At 48.4% G+C, this 27,675-nt stretch overlaps 1 protein-coding gene across 1 annotated transcript; it reads right to left on the reverse strand.

The window, feature by feature from the left end:
- Positions 1 to 1,132: 1,132 nt before the first annotated feature.
- ETF1 (eukaryotic translation termination factor 1) lies at positions 1,133 to 26,672 on the reverse strand. The gene is made up of 10 exons (XM_052684926.1): positions 26,534 to 26,672; positions 12,955 to 13,130; positions 12,058 to 12,197; positions 8,876 to 9,014; positions 7,932 to 8,122; positions 7,517 to 7,646; positions 6,625 to 6,780; positions 5,937 to 6,001; positions 4,634 to 4,781; positions 1,133 to 3,239 (listed from the first exon to the last, which is right to left on the reverse strand). The coding sequence occupies exons 1-10, from the start codon at positions 26,617 to 26,619 to the stop codon at positions 3,157 to 3,159; spliced, it is 1,314 nt and encodes a 437-aa protein (XP_052540886.1). The 5' UTR covers positions 26,620 to 26,672; the 3' UTR covers positions 1,133 to 3,156.
- Positions 26,673 to 27,675: the final 1,003 nt, after the last annotated feature.

Raw genomic sequence — 27,675 nt, forward strand, 5'->3', positions numbered from 1 at the left:
GCTAGGCTCTGCTGCTCCTCTTTTCTCCTTGGAATGCAAGCTTGAACATCAGAAACCAGGTTTGCTGGCAGTTAAAAGGTTAAATGAGGAATGTTTGCTTTTCCTGAAAACAACATACCTCCACAGCCCGGTTACAGCAAGCGCTGAGGCTGGGTGCATGTTTCCTGCTTCTCCCATGTCGTGCCCTGACTGATGGGATGCCTCACTCCATGCTGATCTCAGCTCAACGCTTTGATCTGCACCACGAGTTGAACGCAGTCAGCTTTTTGTACCAGGGCTGCAGACAGCATGGGATGCACACAGCAAAGCATTTTGTGCATCGTTTTTACCTTATCAGCAGAAATACCACAGCTCCACAGCCTCCAGCAACCAGGGACCAAAGAACCACCGGCCTATACAGCACAGACCAAGGAGCAAGGCAGGGAGCTCAGAAGCTGAGCTCCATATCAAACTGCCCCAGAGAAGCTGCAAATCTTATTGCAGTATTAGCCTACATAGAAAGGAAGAGCAGCCCAGCAACTGCAGCACCCATCCTGCTGTCCTGGCACTGCAGCGCAAGGTGGGTGCTCAGCTTCAGACAATCACTGCCAGGTGAGAGCAGTGGAGGGTGATTTAAAGCATCTGTTACAACTCCTGCTATTGATGGCACATTTCCATATTGCCCTCTGGCAAAGCCATCCACGCATCTATTTTGGATACAGGGAAAACCACAGCAGGTGGGCCAGAGTACAGCAAGTACAGCTCTGATCTGGGTTAGTCCTGCACTGAAGGGCTGGGTAGCAAGGGCTTCTCAGCACTCAGGTGATCTGTGATGGGAGCACTAAGCACCAGATCCTGCACCTGCAAAGTATTTTTTCAGCTCCACAGTTCTATGAGACCACCTTAGGTAATCCAGCACAACATCACCTGAACTTTTTATTGGTGTGGTGTTTTTTTTTATCCCCCTCTGAAGTCAGATTTCCACCACAGCTTAAGAGAGCAGCTCAGCATAACGAGGAAACAAGATGTTCCCAAGCTCAGCTCTGCAGCAGCCACCTTAAAGCTCACGCATACAGATCTGCAGCCTTGCAGGCACAGAACAGAGTAAAGCAGGCGTTTCCTGGACTAAAGGAAATAAATCAGGAGTCCATACTATATTCTTAAATATGGTTTAATACTCTTCTCCATTTCTGTACATCACAACACCAAGATATCACTGCTTGGGATCTCTCTGCAGAGGCTATATAGTATGCGAAGGCTAGGATTTTTCACCCCCGTTTAACGTGTTTGTATGTGTAAGTGTAATACATATCAGTATATATTGATATACACATCAATATATAATGCAATATATATCACTGAAGAGAACACATTGATTAAAGAAATACAAAAATTTGGCATCATTTCCAAACTTAAATAGTAAAAATAAAAACTACAAAAAGGAGCTGCATACCCTAAACGTATCATGTGAAACAACAAGCAGTATATTCAAAAATGTAAATTTACACCCAATTTTTCTGGTCTTGTCATGTCACATTAGACCCATTTACAATGGCAAAATCCAGAACATACCGCTGTGAAGGCCGCAGCTGTGCTCAAAGCTGGGTTTGTGCACACCTGTGGCAGACCCAGACACCTTCCGAGAGAGATTCCAGCTTTGATGTGAAAACAACAGCAAAGCCATCTGCCGGGTTATAATCCAGGGTTACAAGTTATATTGCTCACAATGACAGTAATTTTGGACCTCAACGAACAGTGTGGCAGAAGTTTAAGATGAGCTCCTCCTCCATTCAAGTGAAACAGGATTATTGGAAGAAAAAAAATAGGCAGGTATGCAACTACAGCAACAGAAGCTGCTTTTGACTGATGCATTCAGAGCGATCCCAGTGAAGAACAGAACTCCCAGGCACAAAGGTGTCAGAGTGCCCATCAGAGAACCCAATAACCCCCAAAAGAAGCAAGACGTGATCATCTTGCACCACTAACTTCATCTTCTGCCTGCAGGACCACCTGAAAAACCCTTTGCCATTCCTAACAGATCGAAACGCATCCTACATAGCAGGCATGACAAAAAAGCTTTTGAATCTTGATGCAACCAGAAGTTTTAACCCATTAAGGGCGCGTTAGAGCTCAGCATCAGATCTACAGGACACTTGAGAGCCACAGCAGAGCTCCTTAGTGCTGGGAGGTGGACGCCTCGGTGGGCTGTGCTGAAGCTCATCAGCACCAAGCGGCCCAAATCACCAGCACCAAGGCTTCAGCCAAGGACTCAGATTACTGATTATTTCTGGAAATCACCCGCTTCCATTTAAGAACTGTGGGTTCAATCAAATTCACATAATCAAGGAAACCTTACGCAGTCCTAAAGCAAAAAACAAACAAAAAAAAAGACTGAGGAACAAAACAAAGTGTACCTTACTTCACTTAAATCATGTTTATTTTTGTCAACACTGAAAAAAAAATAAATCTGAAGGCTGCACTGCTCAAATCCAATTAAGCCCAAAGACCTCAGCAGCATTTTCATTGCAATCAGTGAAGTGCATTTCCTAGTCTGTAAGAGCAGTGCTTCTGCAGATAGGCAAAAGCACGTTTGGCTGGTAAGCCTCCCCAAACCATCTGAATTTGCAAGCCACACCTCATAAAGCTAGCACAGGTAAGTGCTTTCTCATTCTTTCGAAGAGAACGAATGGCTCCAATTTCATTACATTTCTTCTTCTGCAGTCTAAGCTGAGAATGCCATGTAAATGGGTCACGTTGCTGCAAAATGCAGCAATTGATTTCTCCAATCAAAGTAAAAAGAAACAAACCAGTAGGATCTTACTTCTATTAATTTTTGAAGGAAGAGGTTTACAGCAGTTAATGCATCATGAAGGTTAAAAAAATCATTTTCATAAAATACAAGAGCAACCAATTTCACCATTGAGTAAAAGTAAAAATTGGGATTCTTTTTAAATTAGTCCAAAGTGGCATATAGGAACTTAGTAGCTTACTGCTGTACTGACACTATGACAAATCAAAGTGTAGGGTTTTGCTTTTTTATATCCAATGTTTGTGGATCAAGTTCTGGAAATGTTCCAATTCTAAGGCAGGGATCTGTTGTGTTTTCCACCATGAGTTTGCTCCTTGGGTTGGATGCTGGAGGGGCGAGGCACGTTTTGCCGGACCCAGGTCGACTACCTAGTAGTCATCAAGGTCAAAAAATTCATCGTCTCCTCCTTGGTATTCCATTCCCTGGAAGTCCACTCGGTACCGCAAGATACCTGGTAAAAACAACACACTTTAGCTTCTTCCAAATTCAAAGGGACGGCGCTGGCAGGTTGATTCCCTCCCTGCACATCAAGAGTTTCTCACCTGAATTTGCAGAAGCTAACTTTGTGCTCGCACTGCAAGATGTGTTTGGGCTGCTGGCTGGCAGCAGGCACTGCTATGGTGAGAACCCACGTGTCACAGCTCAACACAACACACTGCCAAAGAAATACCTACCTGCCCAGCACAGACCAGCCTCCTTACGGCAATGCTGGCCCGCTGCTAGGAGGACCACCAGAAATGGGTCATCTGCCCTAACACGACTGCTTTGACCAAGGCCCAGCAGTTACGTTCAGACAGCAGCTGATGTTGAAGCAACTTTACAATGGAGTGTAAGCTGAACTCAGCAGCTGTCTTCCTGGTCTCTTCTTAACCTCCACATCAAGCCAGGTTTCTGGGATGCTTTTATCTCTGGAAACATTTACCCTAGGTGAAATTTATTTGTACTGCAAGAACTGAAGCCTGGTAGCAAGCAGTATCCAACCATGCTAAAAGCCTGGATCTGACAAGACTAGAAGACTCCTACAACAATAAGCCCTCAAAAGGTTAGAAGCCTGCTGTTTCATACACAGCCAAACTCCTCAAAGTGTTTATTTCCTCCAAGTGCTGCTCTTCAATCCCTAGAAATCCTTCCTTGCTCATGTCTACTTTAGCTAGACAAAGCATTTGGCATATCAACAAATAAGCAACGGACAGTCTGGGGAGAACAAGGTGTGTGGCAGGTGTGTTTGTTCTCCTCTATTTCTGACTTTTGTCAGACTGAGGACTGTTTTCTACTTGCACCTCCACCAGATTACAAGCTAAGCTTGTTGGTGAGTTTAAGAGATGGACTGAATGACTGCAGAACTTTTGTTTCTCCACAGAGTTGGTCTAATAACACTTTCTCTTGCAAAGAAGCTTAAGAAAGGAGGGCAAAATACAGATAAGTTTTGAGAGACCAGTAACATATCCACCTGCTTCAAAAATGAGACTTGTGTTTGTCACACACCATTTCTACATAGTAGGGCATAGCATTCCACAAAGCAACTGTATGCTGCATAGAGATGGAAGCAGTTCACAGCCCTTCTGAAATTCAGCAGCTGGAAAAAAGGAGAACCCACCCCCGTGCACTCTGAAGGACAAAACAATCTGAGGAACAGCCTGAAAGTGACAGCTGCCTAACATGCATCCCATTGGACGTGGAATTCATGCTGGAGATCCCTGCTTAACATAGGTTTCTTAAACCAGTGTAATGATTAGTAAGAGGAGGACTCATCTGTTTAGTTCTCTGTTTGTGTTGGCACCAAATTATCAGATCACCCATCACAAAAAAACCAAAACACAGCAACATTTTTCTTCTGCAGTTTACCTCCGATTCCTCCAAATCCTTTGACAAATTGGGATCCTTCCTGTGATTTGTCTGTAACAATTTCCAATGTTGCTCCAAACTTCTTGTAGTTGTTTGCAAACCACTCCAGGAGGGGCATACTTTCTATCAGTTCGTGTTCTTGGCCAGTCTGCATAGACATTTGGGGAGCAAAAAATAAAGAACATTACAGTCACTGCATGTTAACTGCCAATAATACTCACGTTGCAAATTGTCTTTGCCTTCAACATCAGCGTCTTCAGAAGACACATTAGCCTTCGTGCTCTACAGGTCAGAGCAGCATGACATTTGCCCTGGTCTCAGTGGTAGACGCTGCTGGCACAAGCACATGACTCCTGGTGCTAAGAGATTAAATATTGACAGCTCTTGTTTTGGGCTTCCATACCACGGAAGTCAGTGAGGAAGTGTTTATTCTTCCACTCAACTGTCACCTCATGCTGCACTTAATTTTCACTGTTTCTTTAGACTTACTTTGTACCCAGCAAACAGTTTATTGGCATTCGTCTGACCAGGCACTGTTTACTCTGGGAAATACTGGCCTATGCAAATACACAGGCAAAAAGCAGAGTGTTGCAAGTAGAAGGTCAAGTGATTATTGGCATAGAAACACTACATCACTTCAGATAATAACGTAACCTTCTGCGCACAGAAGAAATTGGCAATTACCCCCACAGGGAGAAAAAGCTGCTGCAATGGCTGTGCTGACAGTCCTAATGCAAGACACAGATGACCACCATTTTTATAAGGGACAGACTTTTGCCCAGCTTGCACTACTATCAAACAATACAGACCCACCTTCTTGAGTTTTTCCAGCCTGTAAAGGCATGAAATGAATTGACATCAATGACAGATACATATTACAAATTTATCAAGCAGCAAATACTCCCTTACACTTAAACTCATTGTATCAGTTTATAATCTTTTCTTTTTTTTTAAATTTATATTGAAGCAGTGAGCAAAGAGCAGGAAGTAATATCTAGGACCTCAGACCACACAACACACGGCAGCTACCAAACTCCTTCGGTGCATGGGTTGATGGTGGTCAAAGACACTCTCTTGTCTGTCACCTAATCTAATTTATACAGCCTCAGAACCAGCAGGATGAAAGACTGGACAAACAAAGCAGAATCCAGCAGTTACATTGAAGCTGAACTTGAGGAGCCACAGGCTACCCTGCTCAGGTCTCCTCTGAGTGCATGAAAGGTCATCATGCTTGCAACAAACCAAGTCAGATATTCAGTCTGACTTCACCAGAATAAAGCTACTACCTGCAAAGCTAAAATACCTCTTTGTCTGTGAAGTGGGACTTATCCTTCTCTTGCTCTGGTGTCAAATACAGGATCTTCTCCTCTGAGAAGGAAGAAAAAAAATATTAGGTTAGATGAGACTATCAGAAGCAGGTTAAAGTCAGTGGGAGACTGGAAGAGTCATCACAACACAGAGAGCTGACGCTGCCTTTCTTCCTAGCAGATGCTCTGTGGGAAGCTAAACAAGGCACATCAGTGTGTAGTGTCAAGAAAGTGTACCACAGGGGAAAAAAAACCCACCCAATGACCACAAAAAAGCAGCACACCACAAATAAAGGCCAGGATCACGCCACACGCATAGGATTTCTGTATGATTGTTGTTTTTTTTCTCAAATGGCCACAGAGCTCCAGTCAGACTCCCTTCTATGATGCACTGGCATCAGTGCACTTATACTTACACTAGTGAAGGACAGACAGTGGCAGTGTTATGACAAATTGTCAACCTAGCACTGCAATTCTTTTCTCCATAGTGGAAGTTTGCTAATTTCAGACTTGTCCTATGGAGCAGCAGGGAAGCTGCAAGTTAGAGGTGGGCCTCCACAACTTTCCCTTAACCCATTTCTTAAGACCTACTTGAGGATCTTCACCGGTGTGGTCTACCTAAGTAAGATGGCTTAGGTGTTAAACTCCTGTGCAACTGGAAGGTTCATCAGAAGCACCACCTACCCTCTGTGCCTTGGCAGTGCAGAACGTATCTCATTATATCCAGATTTTCATAAACTATCAGTATTTCTACTGCTCCCATCTCCAAAGCTTTTAGTGTATCTTCAACGCCAAAGCAGTACTTCCCCGTGTCCTGACTGATTTCATCAAAGTATCGTCCTGCAGCCAAGATACAAAGAAATAGATTGTCATGAACAAAGACACACCACGTGGACTTGTAACAATGCAAGAAGAAACTGAGAACTGCAGCACTGTTGTAGGAAAGCAAAGTGTGTGACAACTGATCAGAGCACGCAACTCAGAAGATTCATCACCAGTAAATTGGCTCTATCAAACCCTTCCCTGTCAGGAATCTTGATCCACCTGAAGGCTTAGCTTAGCTGAGGAACAATCAATTGGACTGATCCACCATCATCAGAATGGCTACTTAGCATCATTCTCTTCAGTGTGAGGTAGCTACTGTTACTACTGCTCCCTTACACTCTCAAATCAGCAGCATCTGTCTGCTGACGGTTAGACAAGGCATCATTTCTACTGCCATCTCAAAAACAAATCTTAATTCTTGCACTGAAGATGCAAACGATCTGAGGAAACATTTCCTTCCCTCCCATCCCAATGTCACCAGAATGCCTGAAACCAAGGCAACTGCTGATGAAATGACAGACAGAAGGTCAGAGGAGCCCTGGTGGGGAAAACAGCAACAAAGCAAACTCTTCTTGAAGAGCCATTACATTCTGCAGTATTTAAGAAGGTGTCTGGAGAACAGAAAGCATCACTGCAAGCTGTGCTCTTCTCAATTCAGGAAACACACGCATTCAACCAGGCCTAAAACAAGATCAGAGCATTCAGTGAAGTACATTTGGCTCAGGAAAACACTAAATATGTAGTCACATACCTATTAGTTTTTTCTCTTGAATGAACTTCACATTGGAGAGGACCTCAGTTGACAATTCGATTGCTTGATTGAATCCATTTTCTCCTCCATATGAAATGTCAACTAATTTGAGCACTTTGGATTGCAACCGCTAAGCAAGAAAAAAAGAGGAGACAAAAAGCATGAGACAGCTGTACCACTTCGTAACACCTCAAGAATAAATAGCTGGCAAGAGTCACATCACAAATTTATTTTGTTCACTTGTAAGCAGACATCAGAGGGACCTCAGAAAGCTTTCAGAGTGAAAAGAGGGCAATCACTGATGACATCAAGGTTACTGTTTCTGGGCGCACACCTTACGCCAGAGCTACTGTAACAGCACCACGTCCTACCAACCGCTTACAACCCGGAGCATTACTCAGAGAAGGCCACTCACCTGATCAAACATGTCAGATTGGCTCAATTCAGTTTTGAAGTCGGCCGATCCAGCTAGAACCAGACCAGCCACGTTCACCTTGTCACCAGAAATGAACAGCTGCACGGCCGTCTCTGCTACCTTCCTCACGTAGTTGTGCCGCTTCTCCATTCTCAAACGAGCGAAACGCAGGGCAGACTGACCTCCTCTACCTTTACGAGAGAGCAGATGTGAGGTAGCACTTTGGAAGACTTTCCATTTCAGGAAGGTTGTTAGTACATGGTCCCCACTGGGCCTTGAGTAAGTGAAGCCAAGGGCAGACACAGCAAATGGAGTTATTTATTCACAGAAAGATTTTTCTCCATGCATCTCACAGCAGGTTTATTTATAAGTACAGATTGCAACTCTATGGAGATGTTGCACATCTGCACACTCTGTATCCTGCACCTTCAGTAAAGCTACTTCCACTGCCTCACACACCGTCCTTGCTGACGCATGATTACCCAGTGTTCTCTGCTACAGAAACATGTCCTTCCCTGTAGCTGTAGGGTAGGACAATAAGCCAACAGGAGCTAACAGACAATTCACTACATTCATCAGTGGCTTAGTGCAATACAGCATACCATAATGGAACTAGAGTTGTGCTTGCTCCACTACGCCTCTGTGCTTCCTGCAAGGAACAGGTCTGTGCTTTTCATTGTTGCTTGAGACCCCAAATCAAGTAAATGGCCAGATGCATCAAGAAATAACAAGTACCCCTTCAAGGAGATCAGCTGCACATTACTGTGATTCATTAATTTTGACAGAAGGCTCAGACTAGAGGCTTTGCTGTCAAATTTCAAGGGAGCAAAGAACTGAGTTCAGCTGTACACATCCAGGCTAAGTTCCCTGCTTCTACCTTCACATCCCCTCTCAACACACTGGTATTCAGCTGTGAGCAGTTTAGAGATAAACAAGCACATTACCATGCTTCTTTGGAAGATCCACAGTGAATTTGTGCAGGACTTCTCTTGTGTTTCCTTGAAGAGTTCCAAAGAGTGCACCACTACCATCTATTACAATAAAGCCAAACTTGCTATCATCAGAAAGCAGCGCTGTAAGAGCCTGGAACAGAGAAGTGTTTTCACCATGAGGAACTGGTTTGCCCTGGATCCTGGTTCAGAAATGACTGCCAGGCACAACATACCTCAGTACACTTCAGTTCAATACACAATTCTTAAGATTTTTACAAGTCAATCAGACAAAGGGTGGCAGATTCAGAAGCTGGGACTATTCCAGGTCACACCTCAAATGATGAAGGATATGGAAAGAAACTAATGTTTAAGCTCAATGACTATTTTCACAGTGTTACCAGCTCATCATATGTTGTCACATTCAAGAGTACCAGTAAAGCCTTAACGAGTGGCACTGGAAAAGCTTTGGGTTAAAGGAATTGTACCTTCACAAGGCTGCATCACTTCTCCAGCTGGCGAAAGTGGAAGAGTAATTCTCCTGGCATTCCAGCCAGGAAAGCCAAGCCTGCTTAGTGAGCTGATTGGGCTATTAGTCAGCTCAGCTTTATACTACAAAGCACCACGAAAGCTCAACTTCCAGCCATCACAAGTACTGTTCTGCTGCACCTGTTGATTTACAGGAGTCCCAAAGACAGAACAATGAGCTATCTAAAGAAGATATGACAAATTCAGCCTTCCAAAGCAAAATTCATTTAATAGCAGCAGTAACTGCCTTGTGAATAACTAGCTATAGAGTCATAACTTCCTTTTGCTGAAAAAACAGTTACGGAGCAAGTTTCTTCTCTTTATGGAGGGGAACCAAATTCATCCTGTAAGGTCATTCACACTGACTGACAATTGCACTGTAGGAAGGCTTCCAAGCTCCTACTGTCTGATTTCTTGCTCAGCCCTCATTCTGCTGGTGTGGCACATCTGTGGTTACCTCAACCCTTTTTTCAGTGGAATCTGCCACCTGCTGTTCCCTCTCAAGGCAGCCCAAACTGGTAGGCGCAGCACACAAGCAATTCTATTTGTCCAGTAAGAACAGAATAACAGTCCTGATGTTATATCTAATGCTGGCAGAAATACATTAGTCAGATGGAGAATTTGGAGAGGCCCACATTGTTTTGTCACCAATTTAACAGTGAAAGAGTGAAGGTGATTTACTCCACTGGATCCCTAAGTGTCTGCAAGCCTGCAAGCCTGATTACTGGGCTGAGCAGCAGGAATAAAAACCAGTCATCTTCATCCAAAATCCACACAACCAAGTCTACGGGTTTCAGGCTTAAAAGAAACAGACACTAAGGTTTAATGGAATCTTCTGGCCAAAGTAAATATTCTGTATTAATTCCTCAGCAGAGGGATGAATGAGATGAGGAAGTGGCATATTACATTGCAATCTATTTAACTGGGACAGAGCCAAGCAAATCGTGTGACTGGAATGAATGCTCCAGCCAAGATATCAAAATAAGTCAATGTAAATCCTAGCCTTCAGAAACACATTAGGATTCATATCCCTCTTGGGAAGTTACTTCAGTTTCACACAGGCAATAACATGTCTAGAGAAAATCTTATCAGATACCCTTGCCAGACAGCAAATGACTACGATTCTGATGTTCTTGATTTCCTCTTAAAGTATCCAGTGATCAGCAATTCCCCCAATTTCCTCTTCATTAGTCCTGTCAGCAATTGCACTACCCAACCTACCAAGGACAAAAAAGGAATTCATGCCTTTGTTCTGTTCCTTCAGCCTGGGAAGTGTCCTTTTTCCACTTCAGCCTAACGCTGAAGATCAGGCCCTTTTTTCCACTCCTTGACATGTCCTCACTTCCCCCTGTCATCTGTCTGTGTGCCCTGGCAGATACCCTGTCTCGAGTTCCAGCCACACATCAAGAACCAGTAGGTTAAAAGCATGGCTCAACGACCAAACCCAACCATCACAGACAAATCTGAATTGCAATGTTAACATCATCTCACCTCACTGCTGGAGGCAGCGTGCAGTATGCTTTCACAGCTAAATTTGACTCTGCAGTGCAGACAATACCAAGTAAAAATAAGCACACACTCAAATAAGACACAGGAGAGCAAAGAGCCACCACAGAAAGGTGCTGTTAGTAATCACGTCATCAGTAGTATCAATTACCAAAAATTCCTCTCAAGTTATTGGCACTCTCCTGCTGAGCAGTGCTGCACACCAGCAAGAGTATTAACAGCTGCCTCCTGGGAACAGCCCGTTGGGCAGCAGCTACTTTTCTGTATTGAATCAGTGCCCTGAAGCAGGAGCTGCAGCCAAGACCAAATTAATCCCTCTCCTGATAGGGCAGAGGCAGCCTATCACCATCTACCCACTGCCAACAACTGCAGGGACAAATATCTCCCCTGGCTTTCTGCCCCTGACTCTCGTTTACCCCTTGGTTTCAGACATCTATGGACACATGGGCTCAAGCTGAATTTGCAAGAGCTATACCCTGTTGCCACACCTCATAGGTCAAAGGTGTATCACACATTATTTGTGGTGAACATTATGAACACGAAGTACTGTCACCTACTGAAGACTTTCGGACTGCCACTGCTAGAGCCAAAACAGACACAGACACAAACTGACCTCATGCAGTTAAAGCTACAAGAATCCACATTAATTTAAATATGCCTCAAACCATTCATTTCACTAAGATAAGAATCCCTCCTCACCCCTGATGCACATGCAGGTTTCTTCATTGGGGGTCTCAGGTAACACATCCATTATCAAGACTGGCAGCACTGAAGCTATCTTGGCATTACTTTAAGGCCTGGCTTGGAATAAGATCTATGGGCCTCTAAGGTTAAGAAAAAAAAAAAAGACTGCTTCCAATTACAGTGAAGAGCTAATGTCTGCAGGTTACACAAACTCAGCAGCTGCTTGCTGGGCCATAAAAATCTATAAAAAAGCTATAGCAGGAGGTGGACTCGGCTCTTCATCTCCTTTCAGCAAATATCACACATTTCTGCATATTAGCCAGTCACAAGACATTCAGTGCCTTCAGCAGCAGGACATCTTAATTAAAGCCAGCTGTTCTACAAACCATGGACTCATGCACACCAAGAATTGTTTCAATGAATCTGGCAAAGCACGTCTTGACTACTGCAAAACAAGTGGACAATAAAAGTCTTCTTACCTCCGTGTGGAATTTGTTGTCACACAAATACAACGACGTATTGATTGGTTTGAAAGGTTCAAAGTCGATGTTGACTTTCTTCTCTTTTCCTTCTTCTGTCACAATTGTTCCACAGTAAACAACCAGACCATTTGGAGGTACTACAAAGCATATAACACAATTTTAGACTGCTATGAAAGAGCACAAGACATAACCAATAAAAACTATCAGGCATTGAGACTTAAGCCAGAATTGAATGTGAAGGCCCCAAGGCTTTTTTACCTACCATTTCCCCCACTGTATTCCCTCCCAGATCTCCACAATGGAAAACAGGCTGATTTAGTGCACCTATACTGAACAACTGAGAGCAGTAACCAGATGGCAACCTTATCCAACACTGAAGAGAAGACTCAGAGCAAAGCTTTAGGAACACGTACCTTATGTTAAACCCAGAAGCCTGCAAGCTCATAAAACCCAAAGAAAGAATGAATGCCCCCATAAAGCTTTCACAGCACCCAGACAGCAATTTCAAGACTGACCACCTCAGTGAAGGCCGTTTGCCAGTGTAAGGACAGGACTGGTGACCCCTCTTCCAGCACTTGTTTCTGCCCAGTGGGAAGTCACTAGTTCAGTGCAAATGAATTACAGTAGAACAGCTCTTAGGGCTGACCACGTTTATGTGAGTCAGCACTGCTCGGGACCAAACCATGAGCCCACTTATCAAAAACAAGGACCCTCCTACTACTCACTTCCAAGGGCTACCCCTAAAGCAATCACCCAAAATATCTGGAATACCAAAGCAAAACAGCAGCACAGGCTAATAGAACTGATTAGCAGAATTCTGCTTATGCATACAGGAACTTAAGAGAGCTTCCACGTGGGGGAAGTTTGCCAGCAGCCACAGATGCTAGAAGTTACCTTTGTTATAGAGTTTGAGTCTTTGCTGTACAGATGTAATGGCTCCCAGTACTGAAAGGCGATTCACTCGGGATTTAATGTTGGAGGCAGTGCCGAATTCATCCGCTAGCATTTTTGCCACTCGTGATATCTGGTCTTTGGGGGGAATGATCAACGATATCATGCTGGTACCATTGCTGAAAAAGGAAAAAGATGACTTGTGAGCAGCCACCAAAGTACCATTGTGTATTCATACCACATTCCATGCCAGCAGTCATCTCCTCCCTCCTCCCGTGGTTTCCCCAGTCTCAAAGGATGCTTCAATGCACTGCAAACAGGGTAGTTCATCTTCTGCTGGACAACGATGAGAGAAAAGAAAATATAACAGGCTATTCAAAAGATTTGCTTCCATAACCAAGAATCTGTGTTAGCCACTTATGGTCAAAGTCCTCCAGAAGGTTTAACCTGGCATACTACTTGGGGAGAACAGAACGTAACTGCAGCTGAGGACTGCTTGCAGTTATTTAAAACAATGCAGCCACATACTTTAAGGACATTTTTAAGCCCATTCCATTTGTTCTCAGACAGCTGGAGCACTAACCAGTCCAAGAGTTGTTTTAACACATTGTTCTCCTCAGATTAACACAAAAAAACTGAACTGGAAGGTCATTTTGTCGCAGCCGTTCTTTGCTACTTCCCTGCTAGCACTGTGCCTCCTAGGGAAGCCCTCTGCTTTAAATAAAAGTGTACTTAAGTACAGCACTGCTGGCTCAGAAGCACCCGCCCCAGGCACACAGTCAGGAGATAAGACCCCACAAATCACAGAGCTGGCTTAAGCTAAATGAAAAAAAGACTGATATTCGTTTTTCCAGCAGCTCTGGGACAGAACCTGCAGAGGTTTTATTTCCAAAAGCAACACTGTGGTTCAATTCCACCCAAAGCCAAAAAGAAACTGAGGGACATTCCTGTCTGTCTTCCAGTACGTATCTTTTTTTACCCATTTGCCACTGAAGTATCCCAGATGTCTGAAGTGCTGCTTCTGCACCATCTCAAATTTAACCCAGGCTTCATCCTTCACGTTTAGACTAATGTCATCAAAATGAAATGCCTCACCATGTCATGTAGCCTTCTCAAGAGCAAAAGCTGCACTCCTATCTGAACCAGATCACCAACTAAATGCTTTTCAGCCATGAAAAAAAAAAAAGAAAAAAAGAAAAAAAGAAAACAACCTTTTGCTCTTATGGATTTTTTTAAACGTTAGGACAAGATGCTGCGATGCTCTAACAGTCTTTGCCTGAAGTGTTCGGGCTACAGAGGCAGCAGGGAAGCTCTTCAGGAAGCCCCACTTCATTAGCCTCTTTACAGAAGTCGTACAGCTCTCCTGAAGATCTTCAATTCAGGCCAAGTTGAATCTGATGCTGGTAGGTCAAATAAGTCTCTGACCTTAAAGACAACTAATTGGGTTTAATATCCAAGATCCTCATACACACTAATCAAGAAAGTTGTAAAGAGCCACTCACAAGCATTATTCCCAGAAGGAGCTCTGTGCCTGCCTGACAGCTATCGCAGACTTCCAGGTCATGCCAGCCAAGAATACTGCATGTACCACTCAATTACAGCAGCTCGCTCCCTGGTGAATGGCTCACGCTTTGGGGACATGTAATGGCTTCCCTCCCCAGCAGGCTCCTTTGAGTGAGGCCTATCAGAAGGAAAGCGGCTCTTCCCAACGTTTCTCAAAGTAACGCTCCTGAAGCGAGCTCACAGTTCGTTTCTTCCTCTGAAAGCAGAGATTCACTGCTTCCCAGAGATGAAGGAGCTCAGCAGAGCACTCCTAGCTGGCTGTGTGACCTGGGGGCATTCCTGGCAGCATGAGACACAGGACCAACGTGCGCCTTGGCTCTCCTGAGAGGAACAGACCGCAGTGCAACCTTTCCTCTGTAGAAGGAACCACGCTGGGAACAAGCAGACAGCAAGGTGCAGGAGCCTGGTGGAAATAGCAAGGAGGAAGGCCTTGTGCCTTCTACCTTGAGGAGGAGTTTTAGACAATGTGTTCGCTCTCATTTATGCTTTGCACAGTAATCCATGTGATGCAACCCGTCGCTACACTCCAGCACAGATTTATAGCCAAAAGCACCTTCCATCACCAACTTGAAGCGCAGTTCTCAGGTCTGACATGCCTTCATCACTATTTACTCAGCCAAAGCGATTCCAGGCAGCGACTGCTGCAGTGCCCAGCAGGACAGCAGGTGCTCAGCTCCCAGCACTGCCACACACATCCCCACACCCTGAGGGGCAGCCCCAGCTGGCACACACCGCTGCTGCCCACCCAGCTCACTCGGCAGCCAGCTAGCCTGCTGTAACAGCACCCACTGCTGCCTGTTCATCTCCCTCTTCTTCACATGAGGGCATGGTTGAGGTCTGATCCCTAATTGAGAGCAGGTCCCTGCCAAACTGGACATCAGCTGAAGTAGATCTGCACACAGGTGGTGACGATGGCTGCAGAGCTGCCTCTTGCAGCACAGAGACCACATTCACCTGCCACAGAAATGGTTTTCCTCCTCCAAAGCTAGCTTGTACCAGCACGTGACCTTCCTGCAGAATGGCCAGGTCTGAAAACCTGCAGCTCCACCTATTAAAAGTGCCTCAGAGACAAAATGCAGCAAAGAAATTGTAAGAAAACAGCAGTTCAAAAATGCTTGGGGGATGGAAGTACTCTGCATCTCTGCATAGCGATACAGCCTCCGAGTTTCCTATTGGTCTTTGCAGCCAGTGCCTCAGCAAGACGACAGGTTACTTCTGTACCTCCCATGCCTCATCCTCCTCCACAGCTGCTGAAGGAGTTTGAGCACATTTACCTCCAGGAACACTGTATGGAAATCGTGCTGGTAAAGCCTCTGTGAACAGCACTCTCTGAAACCAATGGGCTTTGCTACTCAGGAGCACACGGGTCATTTGTGCCTGGCAGGCTGCTGCCAACTGCGATTCCTGCAGCAAGCACAGCGCCAGGCAGAACTTCATTACTGAGCTGTTAGAGTGAACAATTAAATAATCAACCTGGATTAAGGGAAGCACTCGCTTACAGCTAGGGATCAAACACGTAGCAAGCTGAGTTCTCCCCACATCAGCCCCACAGCTCTCCCCCAAGGAGGGACCCAGGGCATTGCCCATTACAATCTCCTCAGCACAGCCAGGAGGTTCTCCCCCACGGTTCCAGTGCACCCAAGACAAATTCTGCTCAATCAGCTGGAAGCTAATGCTTGCAGACTGAACAGCGCCAGGAAGTTTTAAGCAGCTACAGACAGTGGCTGTCTCTATTCCGGGCTCAGAGTGCCAGCACAGCAGCCAAATAGCTGCCACTGCAACGTAAGGATGTGCACCAAGATCCAAAATGCTGAGATGTTTGCTTTGCAAGAAACTGGTATCTTCGTCTGCAGGACAGCACAAAATGTGCCACTGCTCATAGAACTACAGAGGAGAAAACAATTGGAAGCAATGCGGGCACCTGCAAAGAAACTGGGCGGGTGGGGGCAATTAAGTGCCAACCTCTGGAAAAGTGGAAACACTTCACTGCTGGGTGCTATGGTTACTAAACACACCGTGCCAGCCCTGCCAGTAATTGGCAATTAGCTCAGATTTAGTGTGGCCTGGAGATACTGGGTACCTCCAGCACAGATCCGGGCTCTGAATTTACTCCTACCACCCGGAGAACCTCCAACTTCACTCCTAAAACCCACCAGAGCTGTGTGGGAGAGGGAGCCACAAACACCAGCATTTCATCACAGCGAGCGGCAGTGTGTGCAGCGTGAATCAATTCTGGCCTTGTCCAGAGCTTAGGGGACAGGTTCTGCTGGTGCTCCTGCAAATGGGCACCTCGGCCTCCAGAAGGTTTTTACTGCAAGATCTTCCTGCGCTTCCTAAAAATGGCACTGTCCCACAGGTCTCACTGTGCCTTATGACAGCTGTGGGATACAGCTCTGAGCAGGACACGCTGGGCTCTTCAGAAGCAAAGAGGGGACTTGAGACAGTGCTTCACCCAGCTGGACAGCCATACTGAGCCCTCAGCCAAAACAGGCATCAGGAGTGGCGCTCTGTGTCTGCACTTCTCAGTTTAGCATGAGGAAACCACCCTGACAGAACACAAGTGCACACAGCACGCAGTGCATTACATTTGAAACAAACTGCCAAAGACACCCCATGGATAGGTGCTGTTACAGCTGAGCCTCCTGCTCTGGGCAGCCATCTCCATCTGCAGGAGTTCAGTTTTCCTGCTCACAACAAACAGCTGAGCAGGGCCCCAGACCTCCAGCTGACAGCAGAGACAGGCCCAGTGGCTTCCCAAAGATCTCCCACAGCGTTACCTCAAGGAAACGGCCACTGGAAGGCCACATGTCATGTGAAGCACCAACGCAGCAGCACCAACTGCTGTCCCCTCCTCTCCTCCCGAGGTGCAGTTGGCCTCCTGGGACATGGGACAGCACTCATGTAACAGCCGTGCAGTATAAATAGCAGCTCCTGGCCCATCCTGGGGCATCAGAGACTTGACCAACAACAGCTGAGCCGTGCTTCTTCCACAATGAAGCAGTTTACACTAATAGCGCACTGTGTAACATGGAGACACGGAGGCAAGGGAGGTCAGCCATTCTCTGTGACTCAAGACGAGCCTATTTTCACATCGCAGCAGCTTACAAGTGCCTTGCTTTTCTTGGAAATCAAGGGTGCAGCACAAGGCCTACACGCAACCACCAGAGCCCGGCAGGAGTGCGAAGCGGCTTTCAGATAATCTGCCCTTACCCACAGGATACAGCTAGGAGGCTTACTGTAACTGCTGCCACATGATGCTTCAAGTGCTGTTACCTTCCCAAGGTCTCCTGTCTCCAGCCCAGAGGACGACAGATTACTGGGTAGCTCATGCTGCATGCACAGCCAGAACTACAAACGGACCCCTTCCATCAGCAGCACATCCATGGCCAGCTGCAAGATGAGTGCCAGAAATACCCACATAAACCCAGGTAGAGCTTACGGCATCCAGGCACACAGCACAGGTCCAAGAGCATTACTTCCACTGGCCTACAACTCTGCAGTGAAGGGCCATGTTGACAGAGCACAGTCCCAGGCAAGCAGCAATGTAAAAGAACAGCTGAGGACTTTTTTGGATCCTGTATCTGAGCAGAGATGTTGAATGAAAGGCTATAAAAAGCAAGTGTCCTTTGGTACAAGCAAGTATGAAATTGCTGGTTTGGACTCACTCACAGAACACAGGCCACTAGACACTCCCTATTCATGTAAGTCTGGATATAACAGCACTGACCTTGCCTAAGGGAAGTTCTATGAGTACGCTCTCACAGCTCATGAATTATGGCTGGGAAGTGCATAAACAGGTCTTAGATGTGCCCTTTAAAGACTTTGTCTTTTAACAACACAGTCTCCTTCAAATAGGAAGTGGCATAAGTTCACTTGAGATGCCAAACCCACACAGATGACCGCAGATACAACAGCGATGCAGCTTTTCCTAGAAATCCTGTGAGCCTATGAAGAAAGAGCCAGGCACCCCTTTAGTGCTTCAGAGCCAGTCATCTGGAAGCTCACCCAAGGCCTGAACTGCCTGTGCTTCAGAACAGCGGTCCAAAGCTTCAGTACTAACACAGGCAACACACTGCAATCTAACTGCTGCTTGGGATGCAACAGCTTTGTGAGGTGTTTCTACCAGAAACAAAGGGAATCCCACCCTGTTCAGAAGATGGTCTCAAAGCATAGCTCAGATGCACAGATATCTACACACAGCCCACATCACCACTTAGTGGACAGTGAGAATTACCATTACTCCCTTTAGCTTAAGGTAAAGAAGAGCTGAAAGCCATGCTGTGGGCAGCACTTTTCATTGCAGCGCTTCAGTAAGAACATCACAGCCCCCACCTCAAAGGCACTGTATTTCACCACTGCATACACCACCATTTTGGATAACCTACCAAAAGGCAACACTAGCCCAAAGTGATCCTCAGAGGTTCCCAGGTCTATTAAAGAAGGACACGAAGACCCAGAAGCAATAAATTCTCAAGCAAACGTATGCTGGAGAGGTTCTCCCTTGACCTGGTATCATCTCAGAAGCAGAGAAAAAGCAGAAGGAGGAGAACAGGCACAGGAGAAGGACCATGGAGCTGGGAGACCAAGCCATTCTTTCCTCAAGAGTACTTTTCAGCATAAGCTTTAGCTGGAGAAAGGGAAGCCCCTCAAGTCCAGGAAGCCAACTGGTTAATTCCCCAGTCATCTTTGGAGTGCCACCTCTGCCCTAGACAGACACCACTTAGCAGCACAGCACAAGGCCGTGCAGTTATTGCTACCTCAGTCCACACAGCACCAAGCTCTCATGCCGTAACCTTGACCCAGAGCTCTAGACAGGAATCATCTATCCCATCTGCCAGAAGGTCCCATGTTACAGGAAGATGATATACAAAGCGTTCTGTGTAACCAGAAACAGCTTCAAGGCAGGCATTAGTAAGAGTGCCCCAAGGAAATATTCTGTCCTCTTACCCTAACCCACTGACCCTCTCAAAGCGGAAGTGAGGAAAAGCTCCCAGGTGCCACGCGAGCTGAGTGCAGGCTATGGAGCTCAGCACCGTGCCGGCACCCACCCTGGACACAGAAAGTGAGCCCGCCTTCCTCGGCACACCGCTGCTCCAGAGCAGAGGAGAACTTCCCACAGGGAGGCAGCAGATGGCTGCTGCTGCCCAAGAGCAGAGGCAAGGCTACAAGCACATCTCAAGGGTTGGTAAGGTTGTGCGGTCCCCCAGCAGCCGCTGGACTGCTGCCAGCACCTGCCTCCTGAGCTCAGTGCGCACCGCTCCCCAGGGACAGGAGGGCAGCGGCAGAAGAACTGGCTCACTGTCTTCTTCCCCACACAGCAGAGGACTTGGCCAGGTATCGCTTGTCTGAAGGCAGCAGCTAACTGAGTCCTTGCCCACTGGCCCAGCGCACACCGCTGTTAGAGCTCAGCATTAGCAGCACCCTGTCTCAGAGCTGGTGACCTCCTGCTCCAAGATCTTCCCTTCCTCAGCTGGAAGCGGCTCCTGCACTGGGGCCTCTGCTCTGGCAGCAGTATGGGTCCCATATCGTCCTGGGGCTCCAGGAGGGAACCCAGCCTTCACCCCACACTGTTGGGGCACGTTGGATCAGCACCAGTGGAAACTGAGCGCCCCATGGGGAAGGTGAATCAATGCCACACTGAAATCCCTGGATCAAAGGCAACACATGACAAAAAGATAATTGCACAGCCACGTTTTGAATAGGCCTTACTGGCTGCATCTGACCTAATGCAGAAAGCCTGGACTTCCAATTACTGGTAAGTGGAACAGACATTTCTGCACTTCAGACACTTGTGACTCACTGGCAGGCTTGGTTTTGCCACAGCTCCCCTGCTCTCCCTCCTCACTCTCCAATTATTAATGCTCCAAGTTTTAAAGACTTGTTGCATTATGCTAATGGGCCAGTTGGGTACAAGATGTACACTGAGGGACTGAAGCACAAATCCAGATTTGCTCGTTAAGATGTTAATGCCTCAGAGCTGCATGGGAATATGGAGCCAACAGGGGAAAAAAGAACCATTGCCACAAAGCCAAAAAAGACTGTCCTCTTTCGAGGTGCTCATTCCCATCTCCTACCACGTCATTTCTCTTCAGCAGTCAGGGTCTCATTCATTAGCTCTCTGTGAATGATGATCTGTGCATGAATCATGCTGTTCAGCAATGATTCACGTGGTTATAAAGGCGGGTATCAGGCTACCAAACGACCAAAGGCTATAAAACACCAACTGCAGTTTGTCTGGCACGTAACAATTCTCCCAGAGCAGGTAATTTTCTGCCACCTGCTAGAATGTATTCTCAAAACAGCACTTAATTGTTGCTATAATTCAAAAGGAACAGGTAGAGCAGGCAGGTGAGAAAGCCCAGGAAGTGTTTTACAACGACACACAGGCAGGGCGTCAGCAGCCCTTCTGCCATGGGGGCTGTCCTCCAGTCTGGCACAGACCACCCATCGTTAACACTCTGCTCCAGACACCCCCAAATGCAAGCTCTGAAGGGACCCTGCCTTCCTCCTGAGCCCCGTCAGCCCTGCTCGCACAGAGTGTTTACACAGCTTGTCCCCAGCACATGGCAGACCTCAGCAGGCAGCCACCATGAGCAAGATGACAACCTGCCACACAGCCCTGTTATCCCCCTGCCATGAGCTATTTCCACACCAGCCTCTGCAAACGCTTCCTCCTTGCACTATCAAGAGCAAGAAGCAGTCTTAATATTCTAACTTTCCTCTCTAACAGAAACATGCCCTTCTTTGGAAAAGAGCCTGAAGACAACCAGACCGAGAAAGCACTTTTTCAAGGAAGCACTTTTTCAAGGAAGCACTTCAGCTCAGATGTGAACTTAAATCATAACCTCTTCCCTAAACACTTCACGCTTTAACGCTAGCTCATAAAGCCCAAGCAGCTATCAGCAAAGATAAACCCTGCGTGCCACACCGCCTACCCAGTCCTTTCCTCACATAGCCCTCTCACATTCCCCGCCCAAGTGAAAGCTGCTGGAAACACCTGCACACCACAGCAGCTTGCTGTGCAGAGATCTCCAGGGCTATTCGATAGCAGGCACCAACCTGACACATCAGCACAGCAGCCCAGCCAACGCAGCACAAGTTGGAAAGCCAAGGAGTACCCTGCACAGTGCTGCCCCTCGCAGGTCCCCAGCTGAGCCAGGCCAAGGTCTCTGCAATACTCCACGTCCTAAGGTGAAAGCTTTAGCTCTGCAGAAATAGATTCAGTATCAAGAGTTTAACTGTCTCCCAGAACACAAACCCTGGCACAACCACAATGACAAATGGATCCCCACTGAGATGGGAGGGGAAGTGGAGCCTCTGAGCCCACACATCTCTGGCAGCGTGGCCAGAAACGAGTCTTAGCAATGCAAGATCAAGATAAATCCTCCACCCGGTGCATGGCATCATTTAAGGACTAGACAGCCACGCTGGTGCCATCATGCATGGTACTGCCACAGTTGGGCACAATGGTTCTGGTACAGCAGGAACCATTACATCACCTGCAGTATCATGCAGGAGAGCAATTCACAATGAAGTTAGAACCAACTGTTCTAGCACATTCAACAACTGTTCCAGCACACACAACAGAGCTGCCCAGTACCTGCTATTGGCAAAATGTGCTCCTCACAGTCAAGTGCTACAAACGCTACCAGAACTGAATATTTGCACTGCTTAACTCAGGAGAGAAACACAGCTCACCAGAGTGGAACAATACAACTCTGGCAGCCCCAAGCTTCCACAGAGCTTATTCCAAAGAAATCAGGAGCAATGCAAACCTGGCTATTCTCTGACTGCATCACAGCAGCATTTACAGCTCCAGAATCCTGTCACAACTCTGTGGGCTTTGAGGTGACCTCTGGCAAGACCCACTGTGCTAACAGCAGAACAGACCACAGCTTGTCTCGCTCTCCAGTCACTGGGTTATCCCAACAGGCCTCAGCCCTGCCAACCTGCCTGGTCACGGGAGTGACACCGGCACAAGCTGCAAAGATGCACAGCCCACCACCCACCCTTCCCGAGCAGATTCCCATCACTGTTGCTCATGGCTAGGGAGCAGAAGCAGTCCAAAGCCAATTCCATAGGTGGGCCCTTCCACCAGGACCAGCAAGGCTCCAGATGGACTGATGGAAAGCCCAGCTGCTACCGCAGCTTTCTGCAACATGCACTCTGCAAGCTACAGGTCAGCTTGCAGAATGAGTATACATTTCATTTTGCAGGAATTCCTGTACATTTTCACACCTCTCTTTACTGGTTGCTTTTTATTTGCCTCCCATTTGGTTTCTCCCATAAAGCAGATGGAAGTTTCAACTCGACAAAATCCAAACCCTAGTGAGAAACAGCCTCATTTCACTTCCCCATGGCTCCAGAGACACCACGATTGCCCTCTTCTCTTGCTGTTTCTCCATCCTCCTGCTTTCATGCACTCCTTTCAGTCATAACTGGAATAAATTACTTGTTCAGGCCTGGTTTTTGAGTTTGCCCAGAAAGCCTGCATATGTCCTATTAGTTCACCTTCCAAAACACTCAGTTTGGAGACACATTCTGATCCCCAACCTCCAGCTACTGTTTGTCAGCCACAGTTGTGCTGGCAGGCAGAGCTGCCAACACCTTTCTGCTCTGTTCTGCCTCCTGTTTCAGCAGAGCAGGGTGGCAAGCAAAGGGTCCTGTCTTTAAGCTCAGTGCAGGAGAGGTGTCTCGTGCGAGCAGGTTCCTGAAGGTTTTACCATTATAACACAGCCTTACAATTTGCAGCAGCACCCACTGTGCTCTTATGCCAGGTCAGAAAACCCATCTGCCCAGCAGAGAACTGTTTGCAGGAATAGAGCCCTTGTTACTAAGACTTGGAGAAGTTTTTCAAACACTATTCAAGTGTGACATCTCAGGCCTAAGCCTGCAAGGAGACTGCTAGTTGTTGCTGATACTTGATTCTGCCAAGCATTTACAGCTTACATGAGCAGAAAAATTGAACTCAGTCCTGCTAACCATTCTTTACCATGGAAGAACAAAGAGCGATTGTCAGTTTAATACTGACACTGGAAAACTGCATGAAGCAATAACAGAAAAGCCCTGAGACACGGGATAAGGAAAATCACAGTGGCTAATACCACTCCTGCTCAAGCTGCTGCAACATCCAAGTGCAGAGACAGCTGCAGCTACCGGGGGGGCACAGTCTTTCACAGCGACTGTGTGTTACACAAACCAACTGTGGACTGCTGACTGCTCAGAAAGCAGAATGCTTTTGTAAGGGAGAAGCTGAGATGCTTGATGAGAATCTGAGCGGCTCAAGCTACCAGAGAAAAGGGCTAAACTTCTCACAAGGCCTTTCACTCTCATCTCCTCCTGGCTGGAACACGGCCTGAAGCACAGAACTCAGGCCCCACCTGCCCTCTCTCACACACATTCTGCAGACACCAGCTACTCCCTTTCCCTTATCACCATATCAGAAAGACCAATTAATTAACTTTGTACAGGGGCAGACAGCTTGCGGCTCCGCTTTGGAGGAACGTGCACAGACAAAACTAGATACCAAATGTACCTCCTGCTACTCCCTGCAAGAAGAGAGAGGGTTTGGGGGTAGGTTTGGAGGGGTGTTGGTTTTTGTGTTTTTGTCAGGCTCTTGCTAACCAGAGTTCATTGGTAACACCAGCTCTCCAGAGAAGAGCAAAGCTTGAAAAAAAATAACAGGACACTCTTGCTAGGATGCTACCTTAACATTCAAGCAGCAGCTTTCCCCTCACTGCCCTCCAGCTGATGAGCTCCTGGTAAAGCTGAAGCTCTAATCTTCTCGCCTCATTTTCTGGCCACACACTGCCACTTACTTCAATTATCCCAGGCATGATAAAAGCATTTCCTTGTTCTTGTGCTTCCTTAACATTCTGGTAGAACTCCACAAATTTTATCAAGGCTTTATAGAAACGGCTGGAAAACAGCAGAAGTGCCCAGCTGCCACAACACAACCTGAATGCCCAGCTCCAGCTTCCTCTATTTCCCGTCCCTTTGATCCACTGCAGGAACAACCAGTGCAAGAAACTGGGACACAGCTGCTGGGTCACTATTAGGAGTACATGAGTAAGGGAAGGTGGAGGAACCAAGGCTTCCACATCATCCTACTTAAAGGCTTTGCCCCCTAACCCACCCCAGAACAGGTCTTCCTACTTGGCAGGAAGAGGAAGTGACTCTCCCAAAGGCAGGAAAAGCCTGTTTCGCTGGCTCACACCTCTTGTGCCAGTGAGCCTAATGCTTCTGGTAGGAGCTACAGCATCTCTTCCCCGTACTGGACCCAAAGAGAGGAGGATAATTTTAACTGGGACTCCGTGAAAGCAAGCAGAACATGCATTTACATGTAACCGGCATAATCCTGCTTACAGCAAGGACTGCTAGCATCAGCAGCCTTTGCCAGGTGCTTTAGCAGCTAGCACACATTACGTGAAGGAACAAGAGTAACACATCTAGCAGATATGCCAGACCAGAGGGCTCACCTCAAACCCCTACATGCATTTTACTGCACTTGTAGCATCTTGAACACGAAGAGGGAACACAGATGGTTGGGGGAGGACAGCTGGGCAGCTTCCCCAGACTCAGGGGGTCACTCAGTCCAAAATGCTCCTCCTACCTCACCTTTTCCTGGAGTTCTCAGTTCTAACCTTGGCCTCTTCAACATCCACCTATTCCCAACGATGAGCAAACCAAGAGCTGCTGTTCAATGCAGACATGCTTTTGCATGCAGTTAGAATTAGAAAGATAGCCCTTCCCAGACACAGCCCAGCCTCCCTCAGCACTATACCGGGACCAGAAGGGTCTTCACGAGCTGCAACAGATGCCTGTAGCTGCCTGAGCCCTTCCACCTGCATGGCAAGAGCTGTCCTCAGGCTCCCTTGCTCACTGGGATGCCCCTGCCAGCACAACACATGCTGTCAGCAATGCATGAGGGCACAGCTGAGTGATCAGCTCAGGCAGCCAAAGGCGACTCTGGAGGAGACAAGGACAGCACCAGCTCCACATTCTCTTCTCCCACACCCCAACCCTTACATGGCTACATCATAAGTCAGATTAAAAATACAAACTAATGGAGATCTGGCTCAGGTTCTCCTCCCCTTTCCCTCTTCTCCGGGTTAGTTTCCAGCTGAATGGTTCCCCAGCCCACTCCACCAGCACCAAGAATTGGGCATTTTGGCCTGAAGCTGCTCAAAGGGAGGCACCACTGGGAGGGGTGCCCTGAGCAGGATGGCAGCAGTGCCCCCATTGGCTTAACACCATTTCAGAGCAGCCTATAGAACTGCAGCCATAAGAGTAGCTAAGGAATTGCCCTTCATTTTTACTTTACTGAAGCACATACCTTTCTCGCTTTTTTACAGCTCTGATGCCTACAGTTCCTGTAATAACGGAAGTCTAAGCAACTCCTGACCCACACATGGAGCCACTGCCCACTGCCCCACACAGACAGGCCTATGCCCTCTCTGACACGGGGCACACCGCAGGAACAGCCAGCACTTTTTACTTCTAAGGAAAGAACGGCATTAAAGTGCAACGCCAACTTCTGGGAGGGCACAGCCCTCACACTTAGTGCTCTTAGCCTTTCGGAGAAGCTTACTTCGGGGGAAAAGGAGCAAAGGACTTCCACGAGGAAAAAGAAGGGGGAGCGAAAAGACTGGCAAAGCGCGGACGAGAGGAGAGGTCCAACAAAGGGTGCTGCCTGCCCGCCCGCCCCGCGGGGCCCTTCCGCCGCGCCCGGGCCCAGCTCTCCCGGCGTCGGCGGCAGCACAGGGCAGCCTCGCTGCGGGGCCTCTCCTCCCTCCCTCCGCTCGGCCACCTGCCGGCAGCGCCGCCGGGGCCGGAGGACACGTTGAGGCCCGGTGAGGCCCGGCTCCCTGCGGAACGCCGCCCGCTCCCAGCCCCACGCGCTCCCGGTACAGCCGTTCCCTCTCGCCCCACGGTTACTCTCGGCCACAGCCACGCCGCCCGACAGCGGAGCTGAAGACCGAGCCCCGCCTCCCACCACCCCCCGGACCCCGCCGCTCACCCGCGGGCCGCCTCCAGGCTCTTGATGAGCTTCTTGATCTTCCAGATCTCCACGTTGCGGTCGGCAGCGCTGGGATCGTCCGCCATCTTCTCCCTCCTCCTCCTCCTCCTCCTCCTCCTCCTCCTGCGGCTGCGGAGGCCTGCAGCGGCGCGGCGGCACACACGCACAGCGGTTAGCCCCGGCTCGGCCCCGCCCGGCCCCGCCGCCCCGCCCGGCCCAGGCCCCGCCGCGCCCTCACCTCAGGCCCGCTCCCCCCCGGCGGCGCGCGGCTGGCGGCGGCGCTGACGTCGGACACCGGTTGCTCGCGCTCCCCCTCGCCGCGCTGCATGTGTTGCAATCGGCTCACATGGGGCCTGTGACATCACTTCCGGGGGACCGGGGCGGGGGGCGCCAGCCCGCCCACCCCTCCCGCGCGGGAGCGGGGCGCCTCGCTATTGGCCGACGGGCCGCGCGGGGGGTTATGGGACGCGTAGTTCGCAGCCCTTCCCGGCGAGGCGGGGCGTGCTCGGCGGCGGTCTCGCGAGAACAGTGGGGTCGGCAGCGGGCGCTCTTAAAGGGGCCGCGCCGGGCGGGAGCGGCGTGGCATGGCCCGGGGTGCTCCGGATCCGTGCAGGCGACGGCGGCGGCCGTCCGAGGCGGGGCCCATAGGGAAGGCGCCGCGTTAACCCTCGGAAGGGAGGAGCGGAGCGCGCCGTGCAGCCGCGTGCCGGGTCGGAAGGGAGCACCGCGTCCTAGCCGGCTCCAGCGGGAGCGACCGGCCGATGTGCGAGCAGCGCTCCGAGATTCGTCCGGTTCCGGGCCGCGCACAGCGCCCTACCGGCAGAACCTTCCCCTGCAGCACCCCGCCGATCCCACAGCGCTGAGCGCTGCCGTCCTCCGGGTTGCGGGGAGCAAAGGATGCCCAGCACAGACTGCCCAGCCCCCAAAGAACCTGTAAAGCCTTTGTAATTACTGTCATGCACAGACCAACGGGCCACACGGAGCTGCGGCACTGACACCGTGTACATCTGGGTGTGCTGACAGCACTGCATGTGCAGCAAAGCCCTCAGCCCATGGGCTGCTGCAGCTCCTGCCTCCCTGGCAGCTGAGGAAGCAAAGAACAACACATTAAAAAACAAAGAATGTGACAGGGAGAAGAATTC

This window comes from Tympanuchus pallidicinctus, unplaced genomic scaffold (assembly GCF_026119805.1).
Source record: "Tympanuchus pallidicinctus isolate F22 unplaced genomic scaffold, pur_lepc_1.0 scaffold21, whole genome shotgun sequence".
NCBI classification, from domain to species: Eukaryota; Metazoa; Chordata; class Aves; order Galliformes; family Phasianidae; genus Tympanuchus; species Tympanuchus pallidicinctus.